The following is a 24,459-nucleotide window of genomic DNA, read 5'->3' on the forward strand; positions in this document are numbered from 1 at the left end:
CAGGAAGCAACAACTGAAAAAACACAGAGGACTGAAAACATGTCACATAAAAGTAACTTAAATACTTCCCAACTCTGAATGAGTCTATCAATTCGAAAGGTTTCTTTAGGGAGATTTTCGTGGGCATATTTGAGGAAATTTTTATGAAGGCTCAATAGTTACTGAGAACCTAACAATGGGATGTTTTGCTGTCCTTTGGCAAGCACAGGAAAAGCTAAAGCTATCTTCTATTTACTGAGCTTTGTTCCAGCTACTGAGTTAGGACATTTTCTCATTTAATCCTCACAACTACTGATTAAGTAAATACTATTATCCCTGTTCTACAGATGAGAAAACTGAGGCTTAAAGAGGTTGAGTAAATTGACCAAGATCACAGATCTAGCAGACGGCTGAATAAAAACCTGAACCCATATCTAACACCAAAGACCATGTTTGATACTATGCTGAGTGCCTCCATAATAAAGACAGGTTTCTGCATATAAAAATATGCATTCTTGGAAATTAAAATAATCCTGAGACATTATTTTACACCTCTAAAGTAGTTCCCCCTCCAAAAAAATTCAAACATCCCTTAATGATGATTAGAGAATTAAATTAGCACTCATTCATAGTATTCTATGACACAATTATTAAAAAGTAATATGTGGAATTTGTGTAGCTCCAGAATGTTTATGTTTTCCTTTTCCACAAACACTAAAGAAAGCTTATAACCTTCCTTCATTAATCCTAATTCTGGCAATTTATTCCAAGGAAATAATTCAGCAGAGACAGAAATGTTCACTCACAAACACATATAGTATTATCTGTAAAAATTACAGAAGCAATCTAGATACCAAATATTTAAGGGTAAAATAAATTATGATATAGTCACACAAAGGAGTATTTATGTATTTCTTTTAAAATATAGTAATGAGGTTCATGTAGAAACACAGGAATGATGTCTATGCTTTAAATGAAAATAGCAAACCATGTATATAACTGTGTAAAAATATATGCATATAAATAATAAAAAGGTAATAAAAATAAAACAATATGTGTGTTATGGTGATGACATTATGCATGATTTTTTAATAGATCTTTATTGGAGTATAACTGCTTCACAATACTGTGTTAGTGTCTGTTATACACCAAAGTACATGATTTTTAATTTCTTAAAATTGTCTTTAATGTTTCCACTCTACTGTTAACTGTCAAAAGCAGGTTATAAAATAATTATACTATTTTTATAAATTTCTAAGACTTGCTTTACCCATGCATATAGAAGGGGCCCAGCTCCTATAGAGCTCATAATATACTTCAGGAGACAACATTTACATTTGTAGCAAGAAAAAAATTGTTATTTAAAACAAACAGTAACCACAGCTCTAAGAAAAATGGGAGGGAAAACAGTGAGGATGTATGGGGAAAGAGAATTCCAGGCAGGGAAATAGCAACTGCAAAAGCCCTAAAGGAATGCCTGGCCAATGATGCTAATGTGCCCAAAGCTGAGAAGTTTAATTATAATAATTAAACAGTCAGTACCTAGTTACCCCCAGCATACCACAGACAGCTGCACAGTTCTGAGAACATGACCTGCATCAGTTGGTTTCTGTATAGAGCTGCTTTTCCTGGCAAATCCTTTAAGGCCTTCTTTACCTATAGCTGCTTAAGCATCTCCTTTTTATTCTGAGGATCCATATGATGAACCCTACAACATCCACTCATGGTTCATCCTAAGGGTCTCATGCAACTCCAGCCCCTCACCTGACACACGCCTGTACTTTGCAGAACATTCAGTGAGCCTGTGAAACTGAGAAAAGTGAAGCCAGCCCCTTCTAAAGCTTGATTTGAAAGGAGCAGATCTCAAGAAGGAAAGCTGAATTCAGTATGCAGGAAAGCTGTAGGGAGGTTAGTGGGGAGACAGGACAGGGAGTAGAAGCTAGAGATATGAAAACATCCCAGGGGTACAGAAAAGACCCAGCAACAGGCCACAGGGCCGAGGCTCAGGCGAAAATAGCCAACAAATTTACAACAGTGGGAATGTACAAGAAACTTGTAAATAAAAGAACTACTCCATTTTAAGATGTTCCCTATGTTGCAATATAATCCCTGCCACTACTCCCAAATTTTCAGTAAAGCTCTACTACAAATACCTGCTTTGTGACTGATGCTTTGGAGGAATCAAGGCAGATACCAAAATGACAGGCTCAAGAGACAACATACAAGTGGGATCTAAAATAGAGCAGAAGCATAGAAGTAAGGCGTGACTAAGAGAAACACAAGCTCCCTGAAACTCTCCAAAAATATTTGGTTATTCCTACCATCTATAGATTGGGGCTTTGAAAAAGGACGAAGGACCACCCCATAAGCTGGTGGCCATGGCTACACTCTGATGGCTAACAACTAGATCATACCCAGTCAAACAATTAATAGATGAAAAAAGAAAAGTACCTAAATACATGGTTCATAAGATTAAAAAGGGGTTGTTTAAAATTACTTCATGGAAAAGGTGACCTTGACGTAACCCTTAAAGGATAAGAGTTGAAGAACAGAGGATACAGGAAGAGATATTCCAGGTATGGCTAATATCATGAATAAGGCTCCAAAGCCAGGAATGAGTGTGGCCTGTTCAGAAAACAGTGCAGAAACTGGCCTATTTGGAACAGAGAGTAGTCACTGGCAGGCAATGGAATAAAAGATTAGCCAGGTAAGGTGAGACCAGATAAAGGAAGGTTCTGAAATCCAGGAAGAGAAATCTGAACTTTGACAAGCATTCATGGGAAGAGAAAGAAAACTGCTTTGTTCTGTTTTTGTTCTTTGTTTGGTTTTTTTAAGATCATAAAATAGTTTGGCAATGTAGACTGGTCTCTTCCCTGCCTTCTAAAACTGGCCCACTGATTTCCTACCCTTCCCTGCCCCCAGTTCCTGTTATATAATCTCAGGTACACAACTATCACTTCTCTGAAGATAATGCCTTTACTCATGTTTGTACTAGTACCCCATCTCCAACTGCCTGTCAGACAATTACGCTTAAAAATTCTTCAACTATCCTACATCATTTGTCCACCCTATAAATACTTACTGAATGTCTATCCTGTGACATGTGCAAACTAAGAATTTAAAGATGACTCAGTCCATGCCCTCCAGAAACTCACAGTCTGATGCAGGTAGAAGCCAAGAAAATAAACTACCATACAGAGTGGTAACTAGAGTAGGGGAATGCTTAGAGCAGCCTGAGAGCAGAGGACAACAACATCAGTTTGGAGATCAGGAAAAGACAGGAAAGTGCTAACTGAACTGAGTCTTGAAGGAAAATAAACATCAAAGGGTGGGAAGAAGTGGTGGGGATGACAGTGATTACAATAAGACTGCAACAGCTGGGCAGAGCCTGTCCTACTCAGAGTGTGTTAATTCCATATGGCTGGCTGAGTAGAAGCAGCAAAGGACCAGATCATGAACATCATTCACTCATGCTAAGAATTTTGTATTTTAGAATAGCTGAAAGATTTTAATGAAGAAATAACATGATTATATTTGTGTTTGGACTGAAAGAGTACCACCAAGCTTCTTCCTCCCATAAAATGCAACAAAAATCTGATAAGGGCTGCTACTGACATTCAATTTATCTCCAGTTATTCATTCCTACCCTCTTTCTAGGCTTAGCTCACATCCTTCATAAAACCTTCCCTAAGTCTTCCCAAACACATTAATCTCTTCTTTCTCAGAATTTTTAAGGCATGACTGTCTGTACACTGCATTGTCATCATCTTACATTTTTAACTAATTCACACTAAAAGATGTCATATTTTTTTTAATGTATGTGTAACACACACACGCACACACACACACCTCTCCATCCCATAGCACCTAGTAATACAACATTCTGAAACAGATACTTCCTTTGAACTGAAATACATGGTCTCCTTTATCCATGCATGAGTAAAAAGATTCCACTATTCCCCATATAAATAATAAACAAAACAAGATGTACGATTAAGCAAAACTAGGGTGAAAAAGGTTAGTACGGTGGTCACGTAGAATGAATAAAGAGAATTTTCTGGGGAGATGAAAATGTTCTAATTTATGAAAGGGATGTGTTATACTATTGTATCCATTTATTTAAAAAATGTACAAGACGTGTACAGTTCAATATATATAAATTTTACCTAAAGATCTGTAAAAATAAGGGGTGGGGAGCAAGGAGCTATAAGAAACAAGAATGGTAGAATGTTAATGGTACTTCTTGTGTGAAGTGTATAGGAGGTCCATTATATTATTCTGCTTACTTTGAATATGTGTGAAATTTTCCATAATAAAAAGTATATTTCACCCAGTCAAATCATATATAACTAAAAAATTACTCAGAACATTAAATTACTCATTCTCCCAATGTCTGGAATAAAATGACACTGTAACTTTTAAAGTGATTTTATTATCTTTATTAACTATCTGGTTCTAAGGAATATCTTCTAAGGAATATCTTCTAAGACAAATCTACTGTCAATAGCATAGACAAATAAAGGTCAAGCAGTCACAGGTTCCTTAATTAGGCACTAGATAGTAAAATTAATTAGCCCTGTTACCAAAGCTACCCGAAAAGCCAGTAAAATATAAAGTTAGAATTTTCTGATCTTCAAGCTATGAGGCCAAAGATAGCAACTGAAAGATATCCAAATGATTCTGGAAGTATATTATCTACAAAGATAGATTTGACACCATTCTTAATGGTTTTATAGTAATTCAACCATTTTACCTCAGTAATTTAAACATCATGCTTATCTGCTCATAATTTGCATTCTCCTCCCACAAACTAATGTGTAAAATAAAGATTTTCCTTACTACTGCCAGTGCAAAAGATTAACAACAATCTTTTGTTCAGTAAATTAACTGTTGCATAATTTAATCCCCCAAAAAGTTTACAAAGTTTCTCAAAAAGAGGTTTGTAAAGCATTTTATATAATAATGAATAAACACTTAAATTATTTAATAAAACTGATTACATTATACCGTCTTGCTATTATTGCTACTATTTCCCATTAGATTATGTTTAAAATTTCCCTCACTCAATAATCTATGGCCTTATTAATCAGTAACTACTTTAGCTGTGACTGGAAGGGACTTGAAGAGAGCTTCTGGGTTGCTGATAGTATTTTTATCTGGGTGCAGATGAGGGTGATGATTACATGAGTGAGTTCTATTTGTGAAAACTCTTCAAGCTCTACACTTATGTGTATTTTTCTACAAGTATGTAATACTCCAATAAAACAAAGTTTTTAATTAAAAAAATCATAAAAGCAAGCCAGAGCTGTTAGGGCTGTCCTCAAATCCCCCTCTCCCATACCAAAACACCTGTTCTATGCACTAAAACACTTCTCTGCAAAAATGTAATTCAAAGTTATTTTATAGCACTCAGCATTTTCTATTGGCATATTCCCAGATAACAAATAACTTCCATTTGCAACTGGGAGATCAGAAAGCAGATCTAACAGAAAATTTTGTTTATATTTTCCAGAATAAATCATTTTAAAAGCAAACTGAAGAGAAGAAAAGTGAATAGGTACTGTACTGTCCTGACAAAGAAGCAAATCATTTTCAACTTTGTTAAGCAGATTTAGGAAGGAAAAGAAAGACCACTGTTTCAGACTAATAAGATAAAGAAGCCAGGGGAAGGTTAGTAAGAACTTCAAGGGAAGGAAGGCCACTTGTCAGTGTTTTAGTCCAAAATCTACTACTAATAAGATACATTAGGCAAATCAAAACAGAAGGCAACAGTACCTGCCCAAAGAAATGAAGTAAAATGGATGAAAGCACTATGCTAAGATTTAATATGAAATATCCAATAGTAGCAAGAATGCTTGGGAAGTAGCCTTTTCTCATTCATTTGAAGGAAAGTGACTCCCAGCAAATAAAAAATTATGTCTTGTAACGCCACAACAGTAACTCAATTCTCTCTCTTCCTTCTCTAATCTTATAATCTCCCAAAGTTAAATTTAAACATTAAAATTCTCGAGGGAGAAGCAGCGGAATATAATCAAAAGGGATTTGGACCCTTATCTAGAACACACATTCACCTTCCACCTGCGAGTCAGGGAAACGAACCTTGCCCTCCAAATACCTCGGAACCGATTCAGCTTTTCCGATGAAATGCTGGGGCGTTCACTGACCAACTCGAAGGGGACACCACTTTAGAAAGCAACTTTGCCAACTGGACCCAGGATAGTTCACACGAACCATCCTCGCGACTTCCAACAGCAACTACTGAGGAATCGTGCCAAACCTCACTCATCCAATGACTTAGACAACAGCCTCCAATCTGGTGAGTCCAACCCCATTCTCAAATCACACATACACGTCCACAAAGCAAATCCACGGTCTGTCAGGAGATGAGATGGCAAAACAAGAATACACCCAGAAAGTTGATGCAAAAAGGAGGTGGTGGTGTTGATACAAAAAAGGGGAGGACATCAGGGGTGACGGCCTCGGGGCAGAGGCATGGGTTTGCTAGCGGGCGCAGGAAAAAGATTCGCACACCCGGGGGCAGAGTGAGCAGCCGGACAGGCCGGCGGAGCGCAGGGAGCACGGGGGACGCCCGCGCCGCGGGGACACCGGACATCCTGACATTGGAGCCTGGCAGCGGCCGCAGCCGGCCTCCTCTCCGCTTGACCCCGCGGGGCAAAGGGACTCGTCCGCCGGGCGAAGAAGAAGAGAGCGCGGGGAGCTCACGTTCGGGCCCGGGAAGGCGGCGCGGCCACGGGCCTTCTTACCCGTGCAGGCCGAGGGCGCGGCGCCGCTTGTGGAGCAGGCAAAGCAGCAGGAACGCGACCCCCGCCAGCGAGGAGTTTCGCACGGTCAGGTACTTGCTGAAGGCCGCCATGGCACAGCCTGTGCTAGCGAGACGGGGACAGGCACGGGGACGCGGCGACGACTACCGTAATGCAGGAAGCGCGGGGGAGACTGGGAGGAGAGGAGCGCGCGGGGGGCGGGCGGTGCCGGCCGCGCAGGACCGCCCCCTGGCGCGCGCCGCCGCACCGGCCGCGCGCCGGAGCCCACCACGGACTTTGGCTCGTGGGGAGCGCGCGCGGACGTCACGGAGGCCGGAAAGGTCCCGGGACGCGCTCTGCGCACGCGTGGACCCTCGCAGGGTCTCCGGGAACGCGGCCTCAGAGATGGCTCTGGGCCTCCCTCTGCTGCTCCTGGCTACTGCTGGGTCACCTTGTCGCCCCTGCCTCACCCCTACCCCCCACCTCCGCGCGCACACACGCGCAGGCTTTCACAACAACTGGAAAAGCGGGCCTGGCCTGCGCCGGGGCTCGGTGGGACCTGCCACTCCACCTCCAGGATGGGCCGTTACCACCCTCTTAAAGGAGCCAGGAAGAAGGGGAACGGCCCCGTCAAAGAGCATTTACACAAAACTGAGGGCACAGTAATCCTTTAGATGAAAACAGCTGTCGGGAACTCTCCGAGGTGTACGGAAATGTGGAAAGAATGACTACAAATCAAAAACCTTTTGCCAAGCCGGTGTTTTCTAAACCATAGATTATAATCTCTAGGGGATTGTGATATCGGTTTGATAGATGGAGACCACCACTTTTTTTTTTAATGAAATCTAGAAGAATAGAACACAATAGAACAATCTCAGTGCATTACATGTAAAGGAGTTGTTTTGAGAAAGTTTTATACCAGTCTTTTGTATCTATGTGTCCTGAGGAGTGATACAAAATGTATTTCTTAATGTGGATCTGATCAAACAAAAAGTTTGAGAAACACTGTTCTCTGCAGAGGGGCATTCAGACATAACAAGAGTGCATTGTATTAATGCTGGCCTTACTCTCAGAATCAGAAGGGCATTACAGATTACAGCATTCTTCTGTCAGGCCCTATGATACAGAATTTCTTATCCTTAGCATTTAGACTCGGGTATGTACAGTGACTAGCGAGTCCCTGTCTTTAGTTGAGGAAACGAGAAAAAAGTATGTCAGAAAATAAGTACATAAAACCTTGCATAATACACATATTAAAGTAGCACACAAAACGGTGGTTTCCTAGGTGTTTTCTCAATATAAATTGGTAGTTGCCTAATAAAGATTACAAGAGTCACTCAGGAAGACAAGAGGGAAAGTTACTAATTCACTAATAAATTGCATAGTACTGTGAAAGTGTTAGGGACCTTGGGAGAAAGTGACTGTGCCATCTTGGAGTTTGTAGCACTGAAGGAAGGGCATGCAAGGTTAGTCCAAAACATGTCTAATTAGTAAATAGATTATATTTCAAAGAAAAGATATATGTAGGAAGTAGACTATAGTTCAGAGGAGACATAAGAATGACTCATTGGGCAAGATATTCTAAAAGATACCCTTGTTCAAGGAGCATGAGTGATTCTTAAAAAATGAAATTAGTTAATAATGAGCTCAAACAATTTTAGTTGTTCATAAAGCCCATCATATAAAGACCACCAGGGACAAACCTGTAACCCAACAAAGGTAGGTTTATTAACTTGCTGCAGCAAAGGAAACCACACAGCAGAGGAAGCAGAGGAATTGTGGGTATGTCTCCAAAAAAGGGAAGAAATGGGGATCATTATGGTATCAGGGGAAGGGAAGAGTTTAGGTAGACTCTAAATGAAGCAGTACTTAATAGGCTCAGAGCAAATCAGATCTGTATGTAAAGGGGTTAATATCAGACCTGGGTTGAGAAGCAGAGTAGTGGTTCTATTTTCTTGAAAGATAAATTTAAGATTAATGTAGAGCATTGTGTCCAAACCCCCGCACTGAAAATTGAAGCCAATTCTCTAAATCAAAGTGACCTGGAGGGTATACATCCCCCAGGCAAGAAAGGAATGTTCTGTTCTCACTAATATGAGTTCCAAACAATGAAGTTTCTGTCAACCTAGGATTTTAGAGAAGGTTCCTTAGCACTGTGTCCTTTGATAATTAACCAAAGCAGTTTTTCGGATTTATACTTTATAATACTAAATGGTTTTTTCAAGTGTGAATTAATTGGGAGATCTTCAGGAGCTCTGATTTTTAAAGAATTTGAACTATTGGGAATAGGGAGGAGAGGGGCATATGGAGCTAGGGAATCTAGAAAGCCTCTTGAAGAGATGTTGTGACAGGCAGCCTCCAACACTGTCCCTGATGATCCTTGCTTCCTGGTATTTATGCCTTTGTGTAATCTCCCTCATGCTAGGACTGGTCTGTGTAACCGAAAGAGTATGGCAAAAGTGATGGTATGTCACTGCTGAAACCAGATCATAAAAGGCAATGTGGTTCCCGCCTTGGTGTCTCAGATTGCTGCTGCTGGGGAAGCCAGCTGCCGCAGAGAACAAATAGCCCTAGGGAAGAACTGAGGACTCCTACCAAGAGCCAGCACCAGGTTCCCAGCCTTGGAAGCAGATCTGCCATCCCCAGTCAAGCCTCAGATGACTGCAGCCTCATGAGCCATCCCAAGCCAGAACACTCAACCAAGACAGTCCTAAATTCCTGACTCACACAAACTGTAGGAGATAACAAATGCTGGTCGTTGCTTTAAACTACTAAATTTTGGAGTAATATGTTATGCAGCTGATGTGATTTGGGCTAGGCCTTGAAAAATGGATGGAAGAAAAGGGCTTTAGGAGAAGATATAATAGGAGCAAAGCTACAGAGACAAGAAGGTACAAAGCAGATTCAGGAAGATGATTAACTCTGGTGCGGATGGAGGTTCAAGAAGGGGTGTGAAATGAGAGAAAAGGATGAAATGTTTAATGGAAGATCTAAAACACTAAGTTAACCAGGTGGGATTTTATTCTGCATGTAAGAGGGAGTATTGCAGGTTTAGGGGAAGGGTAGTGACCTCAGCTATCATTTAAGGAAGACCATGCTAGTGGCAGTGTGTAGGACAGATTAAAGGAGCGAAACATCAAGTAGAGAAACCAGTTTGAACACTCTTGAAATAATCTAGGTAAAATGTTGTGGGCATCTGAGAGAGTGCAGCACAGAGCAAACAAGAAGGAAAGGACTTTGTTGATTCAAATTGGGTGGGCATGGGTGAGATCATTACTTAGTAGGAAGAAAAATTTTTTATTAACTCTGAAATTTCCTGGTTGAGTGCCTGAGAGGATAATAATATTTACCAGAGAGCAGGGGCACAGAAATGGCACATGCTTGTCAGGAAAGATATTGAGATGCAGATGAATAAATTCCTCACTGGTTCCTCATCACCAAGATAAACCCCAAGATCCTTAGCATCTTACAGAAAGGCAGTTATGATATAAGCTCTGCCTACCTCTCTGAATTCCTAACTTGGCACTCTTCCCCTCCAACAGGTATATTCTACCCCTGCCCCAGGACACACTTCTATTCCCCTCTGTGGTTTTCCCTCGAGTATACTATTCTTTCTACCTGAAATACCAATCCCGTTCTGCCCTAACATCCTTTAAGATGAAGCTTTGATGGTCTCCGACCCCAAACTGTTTTCTGACCACTTCCCCCCACTGCCACCCCCACTCCCTGCAAAGTTAATCACTCCCCCCTTTGTACTACTTATGTTCATATGTAATTCTATTAATGTATAGTAGGGTGTCGGGGAGGCAGATCTTAAAACTTTTTTAAAGAGAAACAGCCAATCATTTCTCTGACAAGGTAAACACCTCTAGTCACAGGAAACAGTTCATCTTTGCTTAGAAAAGAAACACTTGAGAAGCCCTTCTTACTGACACATTTATAGGAGAGTTTGGTACCCATTGGATTGGGGAAAGTATGTAACAGGACATCTGGACAAGACCATTCCTCCAAATAACCCTAGTTAGCCCAAATTGGTAATGCGAAAATTTGCCTAAGATTACCTTCTGGGAAGAAAGACTGAGATGTCAACCTCTTTCCTTTTGAGGTTCCATATTATTAGAACCTTCTGATAGACTGAGATAGTCCTGTCTCATAAACTCGGGATCCTAAAGAGAAACTCCCAGGGGAAATAGGAAGCCTGGGCTGGTGAACTAGCTCAAAAACAGCCTCATGGCCACAAGGAGAACTGGCTCCAGCACAGTACTTGGCCAAGTCATGAAGGCCATCCAAATTCAGCCATCTAGGAATACCCATGTTCTTTGGGAACAGTATCCGAGCGTAGAAAAACTTTTGGAGTCCATGCTTCAGCCACTCTACAAGCTGTGCACCCAGGACAACATGACAGGGCAGCAAGGATGCTGAGGAGAGCCAACTCACAATGGCAACAGCAGCTAGTACCCAAAGAATTTTGGCAGTAGTTCCCTCTCTTACCTGGAGACGGACAACTTTTAACTTTTCTGGGCTAAATTACTGCCTGTGGTTTTTGGTGAATTAGGTGAGAAATGCAGCTTCAAGGGTAAGACACAGGTTTTCCTAATAAGGACCTAAATTGAGCAATTAATTGGAAAAATAAATGATATGAAGTGATATGTGACTATTACCCCAAACTGATGGAGCAGGTCATACTGATTAAAAGCATTTACACACACAATTGTGCTTTTTGTTTCTTTAGAATAAATATATCCTTAGGCCCTATATACTGTTGGCACACAGCAAATGTTTGTTATCCTGAACAAATATTTTGGAGTGTTAAGAGGAATGCCAAGTGGAAATGCCCAGTAGGTAAGCAGAAAATTAAGATCTAGTTCATAGGAAAAAAGATCAGTACTAAACATTTATTCATATGAAAATATTTGTTAATGGCTTACTATGTGCCAGGAACTGAGGCCAGAGGTGAGAAAAACAGAATAGTCCTAACCCAGAACAGTCTAGTAGATGAACAGATATTAAGCAAATAATCAAATAAATATAAAATTCCAAATATAATAAGAGTTTCAAACACACATTTAGAAAAAATATACATGGATTTAGAGGTCTTCCATATACAAAACAGATGAATCTTTGGAACTGAATAAGAGTTATAAAGAAGAATGGGCAGTTGAGAAGTGGAGTGTAATCCTATGAAACACCTACATTTTAAGGATAAAGGAAGGAAAAGGAGCCAGGACAGTGAGAATACTTTAGAAGGTAGTATGGGAATGCAGAGACATGAGAATCAGAGAAGTCAAGATAAAAGAGAGTTCCAGAAGGATATAGGAGCATTAATTCTGATCAGTAAGTATTGGAGATACATTCCTTTGTGAAGCCCTTTCTGGACTCTCTTTTCCTCTCTTTGGTGTCCCCAATGCACACTGTTCTGATTTCTGTCACAGCTCCTATAATGCTTATTTATTTAAATGGCAGTAACCATTACAAGGGAAGAAACCAAGTCTTATTTTTCTTTAATCCTGTATCATCTCAATAAAAAGAATTGGATCCATACCTCATACTCCAAACAAAATAAAGAGAAAAATTTCCAAATTGATCAAAGAATGAATAAAAAGAAAAAAGAAATTTAAAGAAACTATAAAACTATTGGAAGGAAACATAAAATAATTCTTCATGAAATAATTATCTTATAACCTTGGCATGAGGAAGACCTGTACAAGTATTAAAATCCAGAAACTGTAGAAGAAAATAATTGATGCTTGGCTACTAAAAATAATTTCTTCATGACAAAAAACACAATAAACTGAGCAGAAAGAAAACTTTAGGAAAAAATTGCACTTTATTTCATAGACTAGTGGTCCATTTTCCTAAAAGTACATCAAATCAGTAAGAAAAAGACCATAGCTAAATAGAAAATGGGTAAATAATATGAAATATAGTTCATAGAATAAAAAATTAAAATTAATATGAAAAGATGCTTTTTGTCACACATGATAAGTGATACAAAATAAAACTACACTAAAATACAATTTTCACCTACCAGATTGGCAAAGATCCCAAATTTTTTAAAACACACTATGAAATTTTTAAATTAATATTTCTGAGGAGCAGGTAAATTAGAGCAAATTATAAAATAATTGATCGAAAGCTTTAAAATAGTCACAAATGCACATACCCTATGACCTAGTAATTCACTTCAGGGAATTGATTCTGTAGATGTACTCTCATATAAGTGAAATGTCATAGATATAATGCATCTTTGTAAAAGAAAGGAATTGGGAATATTCTTTAATTCCTATCAGTGAAAAACTGGTTAAATAAATGTAATGGAATATTGTCCATGCATTAAAATAATGAAGCAATTCTGTATGTACTACTATGGAATGATATCAAAATATAATAGTAAACAGAAAAAAAAAACCAGGAGCAGAATAGTATGTGAAATGTGTTACCATTCATAAAAGGAGTGGAGAGGTGAGCAATATATACTTACTTGCTTATAGATGAATGTAATATCTTTGGAAGGATACTCATGAAGTTGATCATAATGACTAGTTGCAGGAAGGGTAAAATCGTGGTGAAAGGCAGGAAGAAATATTTGCACTGAATAAATTTGTACCTTTTATATTTTTCACCATGTGAATATATCATCTATTACATTTCAGAAAAAACTTTAATGAGGTGAAATTCACATAACATAAAATTAACTATTTTGAAGTCAACAATTCAGTGGCATTTAGTACATTCACAATGTTATACAACTGCCGCCTGTATCTAGATCTAAAATATTTTCATCACCGCAAAAGAAAACCCCATACCCATTAAGCAGTTACTCTCCACTGTCCCCTCCCCTCAGCTTCTGGCAACCACCCATCTTCTTTCTCTATGGATTTATCTATTCTGGATATTTCATATAAATGAAATCATACAATAAGTGACATTTTGTGTCTGGCTTCCTTTACATAGCATAATGTTTTCCAGGTTCATCCACATTGTAGCCTTCCTTTTTATGACTGAGCAATGTTACAATGTATGGATAGACCACATTTTATTTATCCACTCATCAGCTAAGGACATTTGGATTCTTTCTACCTTTGGGCTACTGTGAATAGTGCTGCTATGAACATCCATGTACAAGTATTTTCTTGAGTACCTGTTTTCAATTCCTTTGGGTGTACACCTGGGAGTAAAATTGCTAGACATATAGTAATTCTATGCTTAAATTTTTTGAGGAGCCGCCAAACTGTTTTTCACAGCAACTGAACCATTTTGTGTTTCCACCAGCAATGAATGAGGGTTCCAATTCCTTGACATTCTCACCAACACCTGTTATTGTTTGGTTTTTTGATTATAGCCATCCTAGTGAGTGTGAATACTCATTGTGGTAATGATTTGTATTTTCCTAGTGACTAATGATGGTGAGTACATATTCATGTGCTTGTTGGCCACTTGTTTATCTTCTTTGGAGAAATGTCTGTTCAAGTCCTTTGTCCTTTTTAAAATTGGGTTTTTTTGTTGTTGAGTTGTAAGAGTTCTTTATATATTCTGGATACTAGATCTTTATCAGATATATGATTTGCAAATAGTTTCTCTCATTCTTTAGGTTGTCTTTTCACTTTCTTGATCATGTCCCTTAATGCACATTAGTTTTTAATTTTGACCAAGTCCAGTTTATCTGGTTTTTCTTTTGTTGCTTATGCTTTTGGTGACATATCTAAGAATCTATTGCCAAATCCAAGGTCATGAAGATTTATCTGTTATATCTTCTTCTAAGTGTTTTATTGTTTTAGCTCTTATATTTAGACCTTTGATCCATTTTTAGTTAATTTTTGCATATGGTATGAAGTTGTCTAATTTTCTTCTTTTTTGTGTGGATATCCAGTTATCCCAGAACTATTTTTGAACGTATTATGTTTTTTAAATGAAATTTAAGTATAAAACAAATAGATAAACTTAGTCTTTTCAGGCTTTCCTCCTTTTGGGGGTGTAAAAGTTTTGGGGTCTCATACATCACTAAGGAATTGTAGAGGCCCCTTCATTTATCAGTTCTCTGTCTGTACTAGCTGTGACTGAAGCATCATTGTCTCAGCCTGCACAGTTCCTTCCATGCCAGGAGATTTTGGATGAGGCTAGGATCTTCCAACCTAGCATTTAGCTGACCTGGTACACTCTGCAGCTAAAGAACCCCTCTCTCCTCCTGTCTCAGGCAAGATCTTTTTATTCTCTTCAAACCCCAGTCTCAGTTAAAGCTTTGACAATCAGAAGTCATAAAGCCATCCTACCAAGCCCAGCTGAAACAATGAAGCATAGAGCTTGCTCCATGAATGGGAAAGGGAAAGGGGAAACGATAGGGAGAAAACATAAACTGATATTATGCTGCTACCCATATATTGGGAACCTACTTACAAGAAATTTGAAAGCAAATAAGATAGTCCCCACCCTCTTGAAATTAACAATGTAAGGACAAACACAGACTAGGGAGTTATAAGGCGCCAAGTTTCTGATAACATTTATTTCTGTATTTACTTTTACATTTACATTCACTTCAGTTCTGTGTCTGGTCCACTGTGCCCCACGCTTGCATGCTCAGTTCCAATCATTTTTAAGCAAATCCTGATTCAAATAGTAGTTACAGTATTGATGCCCTATCTGACAGGCTAAATTCTCAGTCATCCACTTGTATATGGGATCCAGTCAACCAGACACAGCTCCTGGGCCTCAGTAAAGCAAAGTTTGATTCATTATTCAGCTGAATACCACCATCTCTCTTTTAGGACTAATGTGCTGCCCTGACCCCGGCTGGGACTGGACACTATGCTGAGTCTTCTCAGGTCTCCTTCACAGAAATAGAACTTTGCACAATTACATGGCCAGCCTAGGATCCTGCTCCCCAGTCCCTTTATATGACTATTGGCCATTGTCTGATTCCTGGATTCTCTACCACTCTGTGCTATCCACCAGAATGGAAATTTAAAAGGCTGCTAAAATTTGGTGTGTCAGGAAAACTATAATAAAGCCAGAAAAATATGAAATTAAAAAGCTATAAAAAGGCCAATGAAGTCTTTACTATTTTCATTTATATAATTTTTAAAAAACTGAAAATGCATACTGTTTTACCAATATAGTTGACCCTTGAGGAACATGGGTTTGAACTGAGTGGGTCCACTTTCATACAAATTTTTCTCGGTAAATATAGTACCTGTATTTTCATTTTGCAGGTCTTTAAATTAACAAGTTTGGGGTAAAGTTTGTCTTCGATAAGGGGTCACAATATATGGAATCAAAAGAACTAGGGTTTGAGTCCTGATTCTATCCAAACTGTTTCACCTTTCATCTCAGGTGAGTCATTGATCAATTCCTTTGTTTTTGAGGCAGAGAAAGCAGCACTGATTTTCAGCTGGGTAGGGGGGGGTCAGTGCCCCTAACTCCCACGTTGTTCAATGGTCAACTGTGTAGCTGTATGTTGTAGTGATAAATTGTGAGATAAGAAAAATGTAAATTGGCTTATAATAAAATTGCAGATCTAAATTAATTCATCCTATGTTGTCTCAATTGCCTATTCATAAAATGTTTCAAAGATCTATCAGTGATCTTTAGGGAAAAAGGACTGAAACATAAAACATTTAAAACTATAAGGTGACTTATTTAATGTAAAAATGAGCATAGGCAAAAATGCCTTAGAAGTTTCAAAAAGGAGCAGAATAATATGAATGGAATTAGTATGGTGAAAAGTTCTCTGTTCTCTGAATGTTCCTTTTATAGACTCTTATTCTTATATGATGGTTGTGGTATCATTTCTTATCTCTCTGAGACTATGAATGATAGTTATTTTGAAGTTGTCTTCTCTCTGCACACTCTGTTTTCTCCAAGTTATTATTTCTTTTTTTTTTAATTTATTTATTTAGTTTATTTATTTTTGGCTGCGTGGGGTCTTCGTTGCTCGTGCAGACTTTTCTCTAGTTGCGGCGAGCGGGGGCTACTCTTCGTTGCAGTGAGCGGGCTTCTCATTGCAGTGACTTCTCTTGTTGTGGAGCACAGGCTCTAGGCACGCGGGCTTCAGTAATTGTGGCACGCAGGCACAGTAGTTGTGGCTCGCAGGCTCTAGAGTGCAGGCTCAGTAGTTGTGACGCACGGGCTTTGTTGCTCCGCGGCATGTGGGATCTTCCTGGACCAGGGCTTGAACCCATGTCCCCTGCTTTGGCAGCCGGATTCTTAACGACTGCGCCACCAGGGAAGTCCCCAAGTTGTTATTTCTATCATGCCTTTATCTTCCACATAGGAGATTTTCCTTGGATGTCTAATAATCCTTGATTGTGTGCTCATGATCCTTGATTGTGTGGAACAATTTTTAAAGCCTAAAAATTAGCACTGATTAAAAAGAAAAATACCACCAACATGTAGGTATTTTACTTTATTCAACTGACTTAGTTTACTTTATTTACTTTATGCCTTCGTGCCTATTCCTATATTTACTTGGGTCCTACTTTGTGAAACAGGTTCAAGAAGATGATTATTTAAATCATAATGATAACAATGAGGGGGAAAGCTATAAAAAGGTAAGCATGAGCAGAAGATTCTAAAGCTACAATGGACCTTTTTTTTGATGCTAATGCTTTTTTAAAATTGAAGTATAGCTGATTTACAATGTTGTGCTAGTTTCAGGTATATAGCAAGTGATTCAGTTATACATGTATCTATATCTATTCTTTTTCAGATTCTTTTCCCTTATAGGTTATTACAGAATATTGAGTAGAGTTCCCTGTGCTATACAGTAGGTCCTTGTTGATTATCTATTTTATATATAGTAGTATGTGTATGTTAATCCCAAACTCCTAATTTATCCCTCCCCCTTCTTTCCCCTTTGGTAACCATAAGTTTGTTTTCTATGTCTGTGGGTCTATTTGTTTTGTATATAAGTTCATTTGTATCACTTTTTTTTAGAGTCCACATATAAATGATATCATATGATATTTGTCTTTCTCTGTCTGTCTTACTTCACCTAGTATGATAATCTCTAGGTCCATCCATGTTGCTGCAAATGATAAAATTTCATTCTTTTTATGGCTGAGTAATATTCCATTGTGTATATATACCACATCTTCTTTATCCATTCATCTGTCAATGGGCATTTACTTTTTAGAAAACTAAAAGTAGAGCTACCATATGATCCTGCAATCCCACTCCTGGGCATATATCCGGAGAACACCATAATTCAAAAAGCACGCCAATGTTCACTGCATCACTATTTACAATAGCAAGACATGGAAGCAACCTAAATGCCCATCGACAGATAAATGGACCTTTACATCTAGACCCATGGCCTTATTTACAGATGAAGAAACTGAGTTAAGGAGAGGTGAAGTGACTTGGCCAATGTTCTGTGACTAATTAGTGACAAAATCAGTATAATCTTCCCTATTCTATTTTTTGTTTCTATATTCTTCCCAGTTCCTTCCTCTGTAATATAGTTACAGGAAGACAGACCCATTCAGAGTAGTGTATAAATGTTGGTACCCACTTGAATTCAAATATTTCTGTTTAAAGTTGTTAACTTGAGGTTTTAATAATCAAAGCAGGATTATTAGAAAATAATGAGATTCATTAAACAAATTAAGAAATTGCCAATTAAATATATCTTTTTAAAGAAAGCTATACATAGGAAAGTTGACTTGATTACCAATCCGTGACCATTAAGAAGGTTTTGATTGTTTTGTTTAAAATTTTTGTTTATTTTCATCTTATGATCTATTTATTCTATTCTCTTGGTCTCAATTAATTGCTTCCTAATATCCCTGATTGCATCTTGGAGCAGCTTTGTTCATAGTTTCATTTGTGCTACAAGAATGAATGGATATTTTTTCATCATGACAAAATATATGAACCTTACTCCTAAAGTCAGCTCCTAAATGAGGAAGCTCTAGCAGCATTCTCACTAAAGTCAGGAACAACAGATGCCTGCTATCTCCACTATTATTTAACATTCTCTGGAGTTACTACCCAGTGTAATTAGACTACTGGAAACAATGAGGCAGAAGAAAATAAGAAGTAAATCTATCTATTTGCAGATAAGATGGTGATATACCTGGAAAACCCTAGAATAGGGGTCAGCAAACTATGGACCACAGGTGAAATTCAGCCCCTCATCTGTTTTTTTAAATAAAGTTGTAGTGGAACACAGCTATGTCTACTTATTTGTGACTTGTCTATGGCTGCTTTTGCACTACAACGGCAGGGTTGAGTAGTTGCATCAGAGACCTTTAGACCATCAGGTCTAACATATTTACTCTCTGGTCCTTTACATAAAATGTTTGCTGACTTCTGCCCTAGAGAATCAATGATAAAATTATCTCAAACAATAAAAGAATTACAAAAGGTAGCAAGATATAAATTTACCATGCAAGAATCAATAACATTCATATACACAAATAACAACCAGTTAGAAGATATAATGGATGAGAAAACCCCATTTACAATAGCAACAAAAAAGAAAAAATATTTCAGAATAAACCTAGTAATAAATGTTCGAAACCGATATGAAGAAAATTATAAAACATTCCCAAAAGACACAATAGTAGTTTTGAACAAATAGAAAGACATCCCCGTTCTTGGTTAGGATGTTTCAATATCATCAGTATGTGAGTTCTCCCTTAGTAAACACTGCAATTTCAAGAAAAATTCCAACGAGCTTTGTTTGGAAGTAGATAAGTTAATCCCAAAGTTCATATGGGAAAATAAACATGCAAGAATAGCGCTTTCGGACAAGAAAGCGTTTAACCCTTTCAGATATTAAAACATACTATAATGCCTCTATAATTAAAAGTGTGGTATTGACACATGAATAGATAGACCAATGGAATAGTATAGAAAATCCAGAAATGGAGCCAACTGCATATAACAGTCTAGCATATGATAAATGTGGTATCTCTCATCACTGGGCAAATATAATTTTTTTTTAATAAATGGTGTTGAGACAACTGGATAACCATTTGAAAAAAGATAAATTTAAGTCCATTTCTCACACCATACACCAGAATAAACTCCAAATGGATCAGATATCTAAATGTAAAAAATAAATTACACAAGTACTGCAAGAAAACATGGGTGAATTCCTCTATAACACAGATATCAGAAAAGTCTTTCTAACTATAATTAAAAATCCAGATGCAGTAAAAGAAAAAGATTGATAAATATAAGGACTAAAAATTTAAAAACTTTGATATGTCCAACAAACAGCATAAGCAAAGTCAAAAGGCAGATGATAAACTAGAAGAAAATATTTGCAACCTACATTCCAGTTAATGGGATAATATCCCTAATTTATAAATAACGTATAAAACCTGAAAGAAAAAAAGCCTATAGAAAAATGGGCAAATGACAAAACACAGACAATTTACAAAAAGAGATATAAAAAATGGCCTTTAAACATATTGAAAGATGTTTAATAAGAGAAATTAATGGAAGTAAATTTCTTACCAATAACATTGGTAAGAATTCAAAAGCTTAGCAAGTTACCCTCTGGCAATAATATGAGGAAAACAGACACCCACATACATCACCGTGGGAATGGAAAAAAAAATGAGGGAAGTTTGGCAATACAAATACAAACACAAAATTATACATGCATTTATCCCTTGCCCAGAAATCCCACTTCTAGGAATTTAAATGCCCAAGGAAGTGGATCCACTTCCAGAAATACAAAAATCCATACGCACAAAATTCTTTCTTGCAGCATTATTTGAAATTGCAAAATAATGGAAACGAGCCAAAGATTCAAGCATAGGACATTGATTGAAGAATCTTTGGTACAGGCACACAAAGAAATTCTATGCAGCTTTAAAAAAAAAAATAGAGAAGATCTCTGTGAATTGAAATGGAGTAATTTTAGGAGGTACGACTAAGTTTAGAAAAAGCGGAAGGGCTTACATAGGATATTATCTTTTATGTACAAAATAAGGGAAAACAAGGATACATACATATTTTTGCTTATATTTACAAAAAGAAACACTGAAGGAGAAACCAGGTAACAGTGAAAGTGGTGACATACAAGGATAGGAGGAAATAGGGTGGAAGGAATGTGAAGAGAGTATCCCTTCTCTGAGGATACCTTTTTGCATAATTCTGATACTTGAAAGCATGCTTATGTTCTACATATCCAAAAATTAAATTCAACCACTAAGAATGGGGAGAAAATCAAAAACTTAAAGCAAAATAAAACAAATGAATCTAATTGTACTTCAAATGAATACCATAACCACACTGAGGGAAGAAAAAGGAAGGAAAGAGCCAAGGAAAGAAGGAAGCCTAGACACTTATGAACAAATATTTGACTACACACCCTGAGTCTTGGACAGGGTGGGGGCTAGGAAAGAATTACAAGCAAATCCTGAGCTCATTTTAGAGATTTGTTTATTGTAGTAGTACGGGAAAATGCTGAAGCTATTTTAGAATATATTACAGGATTGAACAAATGTATTGATGTTCCTGGGAGCTGGAGATCTCACAGAGGAAGAAAGGACATACAAATACGGAATAGAAGAAGACAAGAAATCCAATGGAGAAAAGACAATCCATGAGGGCATGGATTGGGACTGGAGATCTCAGGTATGAATTTATGATTTCTAAAATATGCATATGGGGTGTGTGTGCATATATCAGTGCATGTGTGTAATTATGTAGGTATAGATATTTAATTCTGTCCACTGAAAGGACCAAGAAGCAAAGATACTGGCAGCAATGATCATACCTAGTACTTAGATCTTGGTCTTTAATACCATTCTTCACTAAGACGAACCAGGGCTCCTCAAAGAAATGGCTAATACCAGGGATGGAGCAAAGTAGATGTTAGATGAACCTGAAACATCTAGTTATACCAGAAAATAAGGAAGTGATTTAAAAAGTCATGGGGGAAAGAATGTCACAAGAACACAACAGACATCTTGAAGAGACTTCTCTTGGCCAAATCTGGGATAATTTGTGTGTCAAAATATGTAGAGTAATGAATTGTAAGCCATCGAAAAAATAGAAATTAATGAGTTCGTACCTATAATAAATAAATAAATAATAGTGCAGAGGAAACAGCTCTTGATTACAGTTGAATGTTGAGGGCCAACTGGTAAATGTGGAAGAGTAAGCAAGTTGGAAAATGATCATTTTGCAACAATCACAGTAAAGATTGTATCAGGTAAGAATCACCAATGATGCTAAATCTCGGAGGAAAATTTCATAAGGAATAGGATATTTTCTTGATTCTAAATTGTCTCCCCATAGTCCACCTATGATTTACAACAGAGAGGAAAATAGTAATTTTACAGTGAATAAATTAGACAACATCTTGACAGGGCAATCCAAATTAACATCACCAACGGGGGACAGATGGACAGTTCATGCCTCTAACTGTGCTACCCTGAGAAAGATATAGCATCTCCCATGCAGTATTCTGGTCTAGACTGCATAATATAAATCTAATTCTGAGGAAACATCAGAACAACCTGAAATGAGGAACACTTTTTTTTAAAGAGAGGGGGGTACAAGTTTGTCAAAAATGTAATGTTATAAAGACAAAAAAAGGCTTTAGAAATATTCCAGATTAAAGGAGGCTAAAGAGAGGTGACAGTTAAAAGCAATGGCTGATCCTAAACTGGATTTTTTATTGGGGGAGTAGGGGACTTTGTTAAGGACATTATTGGGTGAATAATTGACAAAATTGGAATACAATTGATAGATTAGAGTATTACACTGATGTTAAAGTCACTGAAATTGGTAACTATACTGTGACTATATTAGAGAATATCCACATTCTAAGGAAGTATAGACTGAACTTTTTAGGACTAAAAGGCCATAATTTTGGAGCAAAGGACCTTCAAATTGTTCAGGGAAAACACACACACACACACACACACACACACACACAAATGATAAAGCAAAGTTTAAATAGTTACAATAGATAAATCTGGATAAAGGGTATATGAGTGTTTTGTGCAACTTCAATTTTTGCTACTTTTGGTAAGTTTGAAATTATTTTTTAAAAAGAAGTTTTTTAAAAAGAAAATTTAAAGACATTCGAGAACATCCATAGCAGCCTTATTCATAACAGCCTAAAACTGGAAACCCCCGTGTCCATCAACAAGAGAATGAGTAAACAGGCTGGGATATAGCCATACAATGGAACACTACTCAACAACAAAAATGAAGAGCTACTGACAAGTACGGCAACATGGATGAATCTCAGAAACTGAAAGAAGATACATGCACGTGCGCATGTGCACACACGCACACACACGCTACTTGATTCAACGAATATGAAGTCCAAGAACAGGCAAAATACTGTAAACATATCATAGAAGTCAGAAAATGGTTGCATTTGGAAGTGGGGTAAAATCGACCAGAACTTTCCGGGGTGATGAAAGTGTTCTATGTTTTGTTTGGGGTCAGGGTTTCATGCGTATTTACAAATGTCAAAACATCAAACTGAACACTTAAGATCTGTGTCTTTTATGGTCTATAAATTATAACTCCAACTAAATGAATGAATGAATAAACAAACAAACAAGCTAATTCTTTTTTAAGGGCAATAACTTAAGGTAAATTCAGGTTCAAAGAGAAGTTAACATCCTTGGAATTTGTTCCAGTGTTAAGACCATTATGTCCTGAGAAAGACCTGGAGTTTCTAAAAATAGCAAAGGGAAATAATTTATCTTAAGAAGACCTAGGGTATCTGAAAACATGGAAGGGAAATAATTTATCTTAACCATCCCTCAAACAACCTTTAGAATATTTAAGAATGTCCTGTGGGACGTATGGTTAATTTCAAAACATAACTAACCAGTTTGTTAACCCCAAAAGATGCATATATTGCTACACTTGTGAGGATGCCCAGATTTTGCTGCTACGGTTTTTTTTTTCTCTTACATATAAGGAGTGGCATGTCTTCATAGAACTGGGGCCTGTTTGGGCACCATTCTGTGCTGGGAATGTTCTCCTGGTTTGCTCACATTGGGCCCAAACCAGGGCTGCAAGTACGTGTGTTACCTGAGTTCCACCCAGTTCAGGCATCTATCTTTAGCAGTACATGAAGGAGTTCATTTCATTCAAATGATAAAAGGATTAGTTCACAAAAACTAAATTGTGCAATGGAAATAATGCTAGTTTAAATATCTGTGCCATATTTCAAGTACTCACAGCTATAATCATAGCATAGCTTTAGAGTTGCAGCAGCGCCTCTCCTCTAGATGCTGGTGTAGGCTTCATCCAAGAGGCACTAGGGTGATGCTCTATTCCAGTCCTGTGGCAGCTCTGCATCTTTGGTCAGGCCGGCTCTGAGAGTTCTCTCTTTGACCTCTTTTGTTCCAGAATGCCACACTGGTGCAGTTGGGGGGTCATTTCCTATTATTACAGCTAGGATACAAATTCTGAAGTTTCCCAGTCTCTTCAGTTCATCAAAGTTCAGTTTCAAGGGCACAGATTTTATCAATAGTTCTTTTATTGTTCTAGAATATTGTGCTTCTAATTGCTACTGCTCCAATCTTTGCAAAACAGGGACTTGCATGAGAAAATCCTTGCTGGTGCCTTCTGTCTGTGAGCTGCTCTATGAATCCCTACTAAACCCCTGCTGCGGCCAGAGTGGAAAGGTTTTTTATAGCCCTCCATGGCATAACACGGAAGACAAAAATCATACTCCCCCAACACATGACTGCCCCTTTATCCACAGCTACCGCAGCTGAGGTCAAAACAG

General features: G+C 37.8%; 1 protein-coding gene across 3 annotated transcripts in view; it reads right to left on the reverse strand.

The window, feature by feature from the left end:
• Positions 1-24,459, reverse strand: part of ABCD3 (ATP binding cassette subfamily D member 3) — a 176,920-nt gene that overhangs the window by 74,104 nt on the left and 78,357 nt on the right. Inside the window, exon 1 of one of the 3 annotated variants that reach the window (XM_061183854.1) lies at positions 6,744-6,938. The exons of 1 other annotated variant lie outside the window; for it this stretch is intronic. In XM_061183854.1, coding sequence (XP_061039837.1) covers positions 6,744-6,853 — 110 coding nt within the window. In that variant the 5' untranslated portion in view covers positions 6,854-6,938. Of the gene's footprint in view, positions 1-6,743; positions 6,939-24,459 lie in introns of those variants that run through there. One more of the 3 variants, XM_061183855.1, reaches the window with a different exon arrangement.

Source organism: Eubalaena glacialis, chromosome 3, assembly GCF_028564815.1.
Source record: "Eubalaena glacialis isolate mEubGla1 chromosome 3, mEubGla1.1.hap2.+ XY, whole genome shotgun sequence".
NCBI lineage: Eukaryota > Metazoa > Chordata > Mammalia > Artiodactyla > Balaenidae > Eubalaena > Eubalaena glacialis.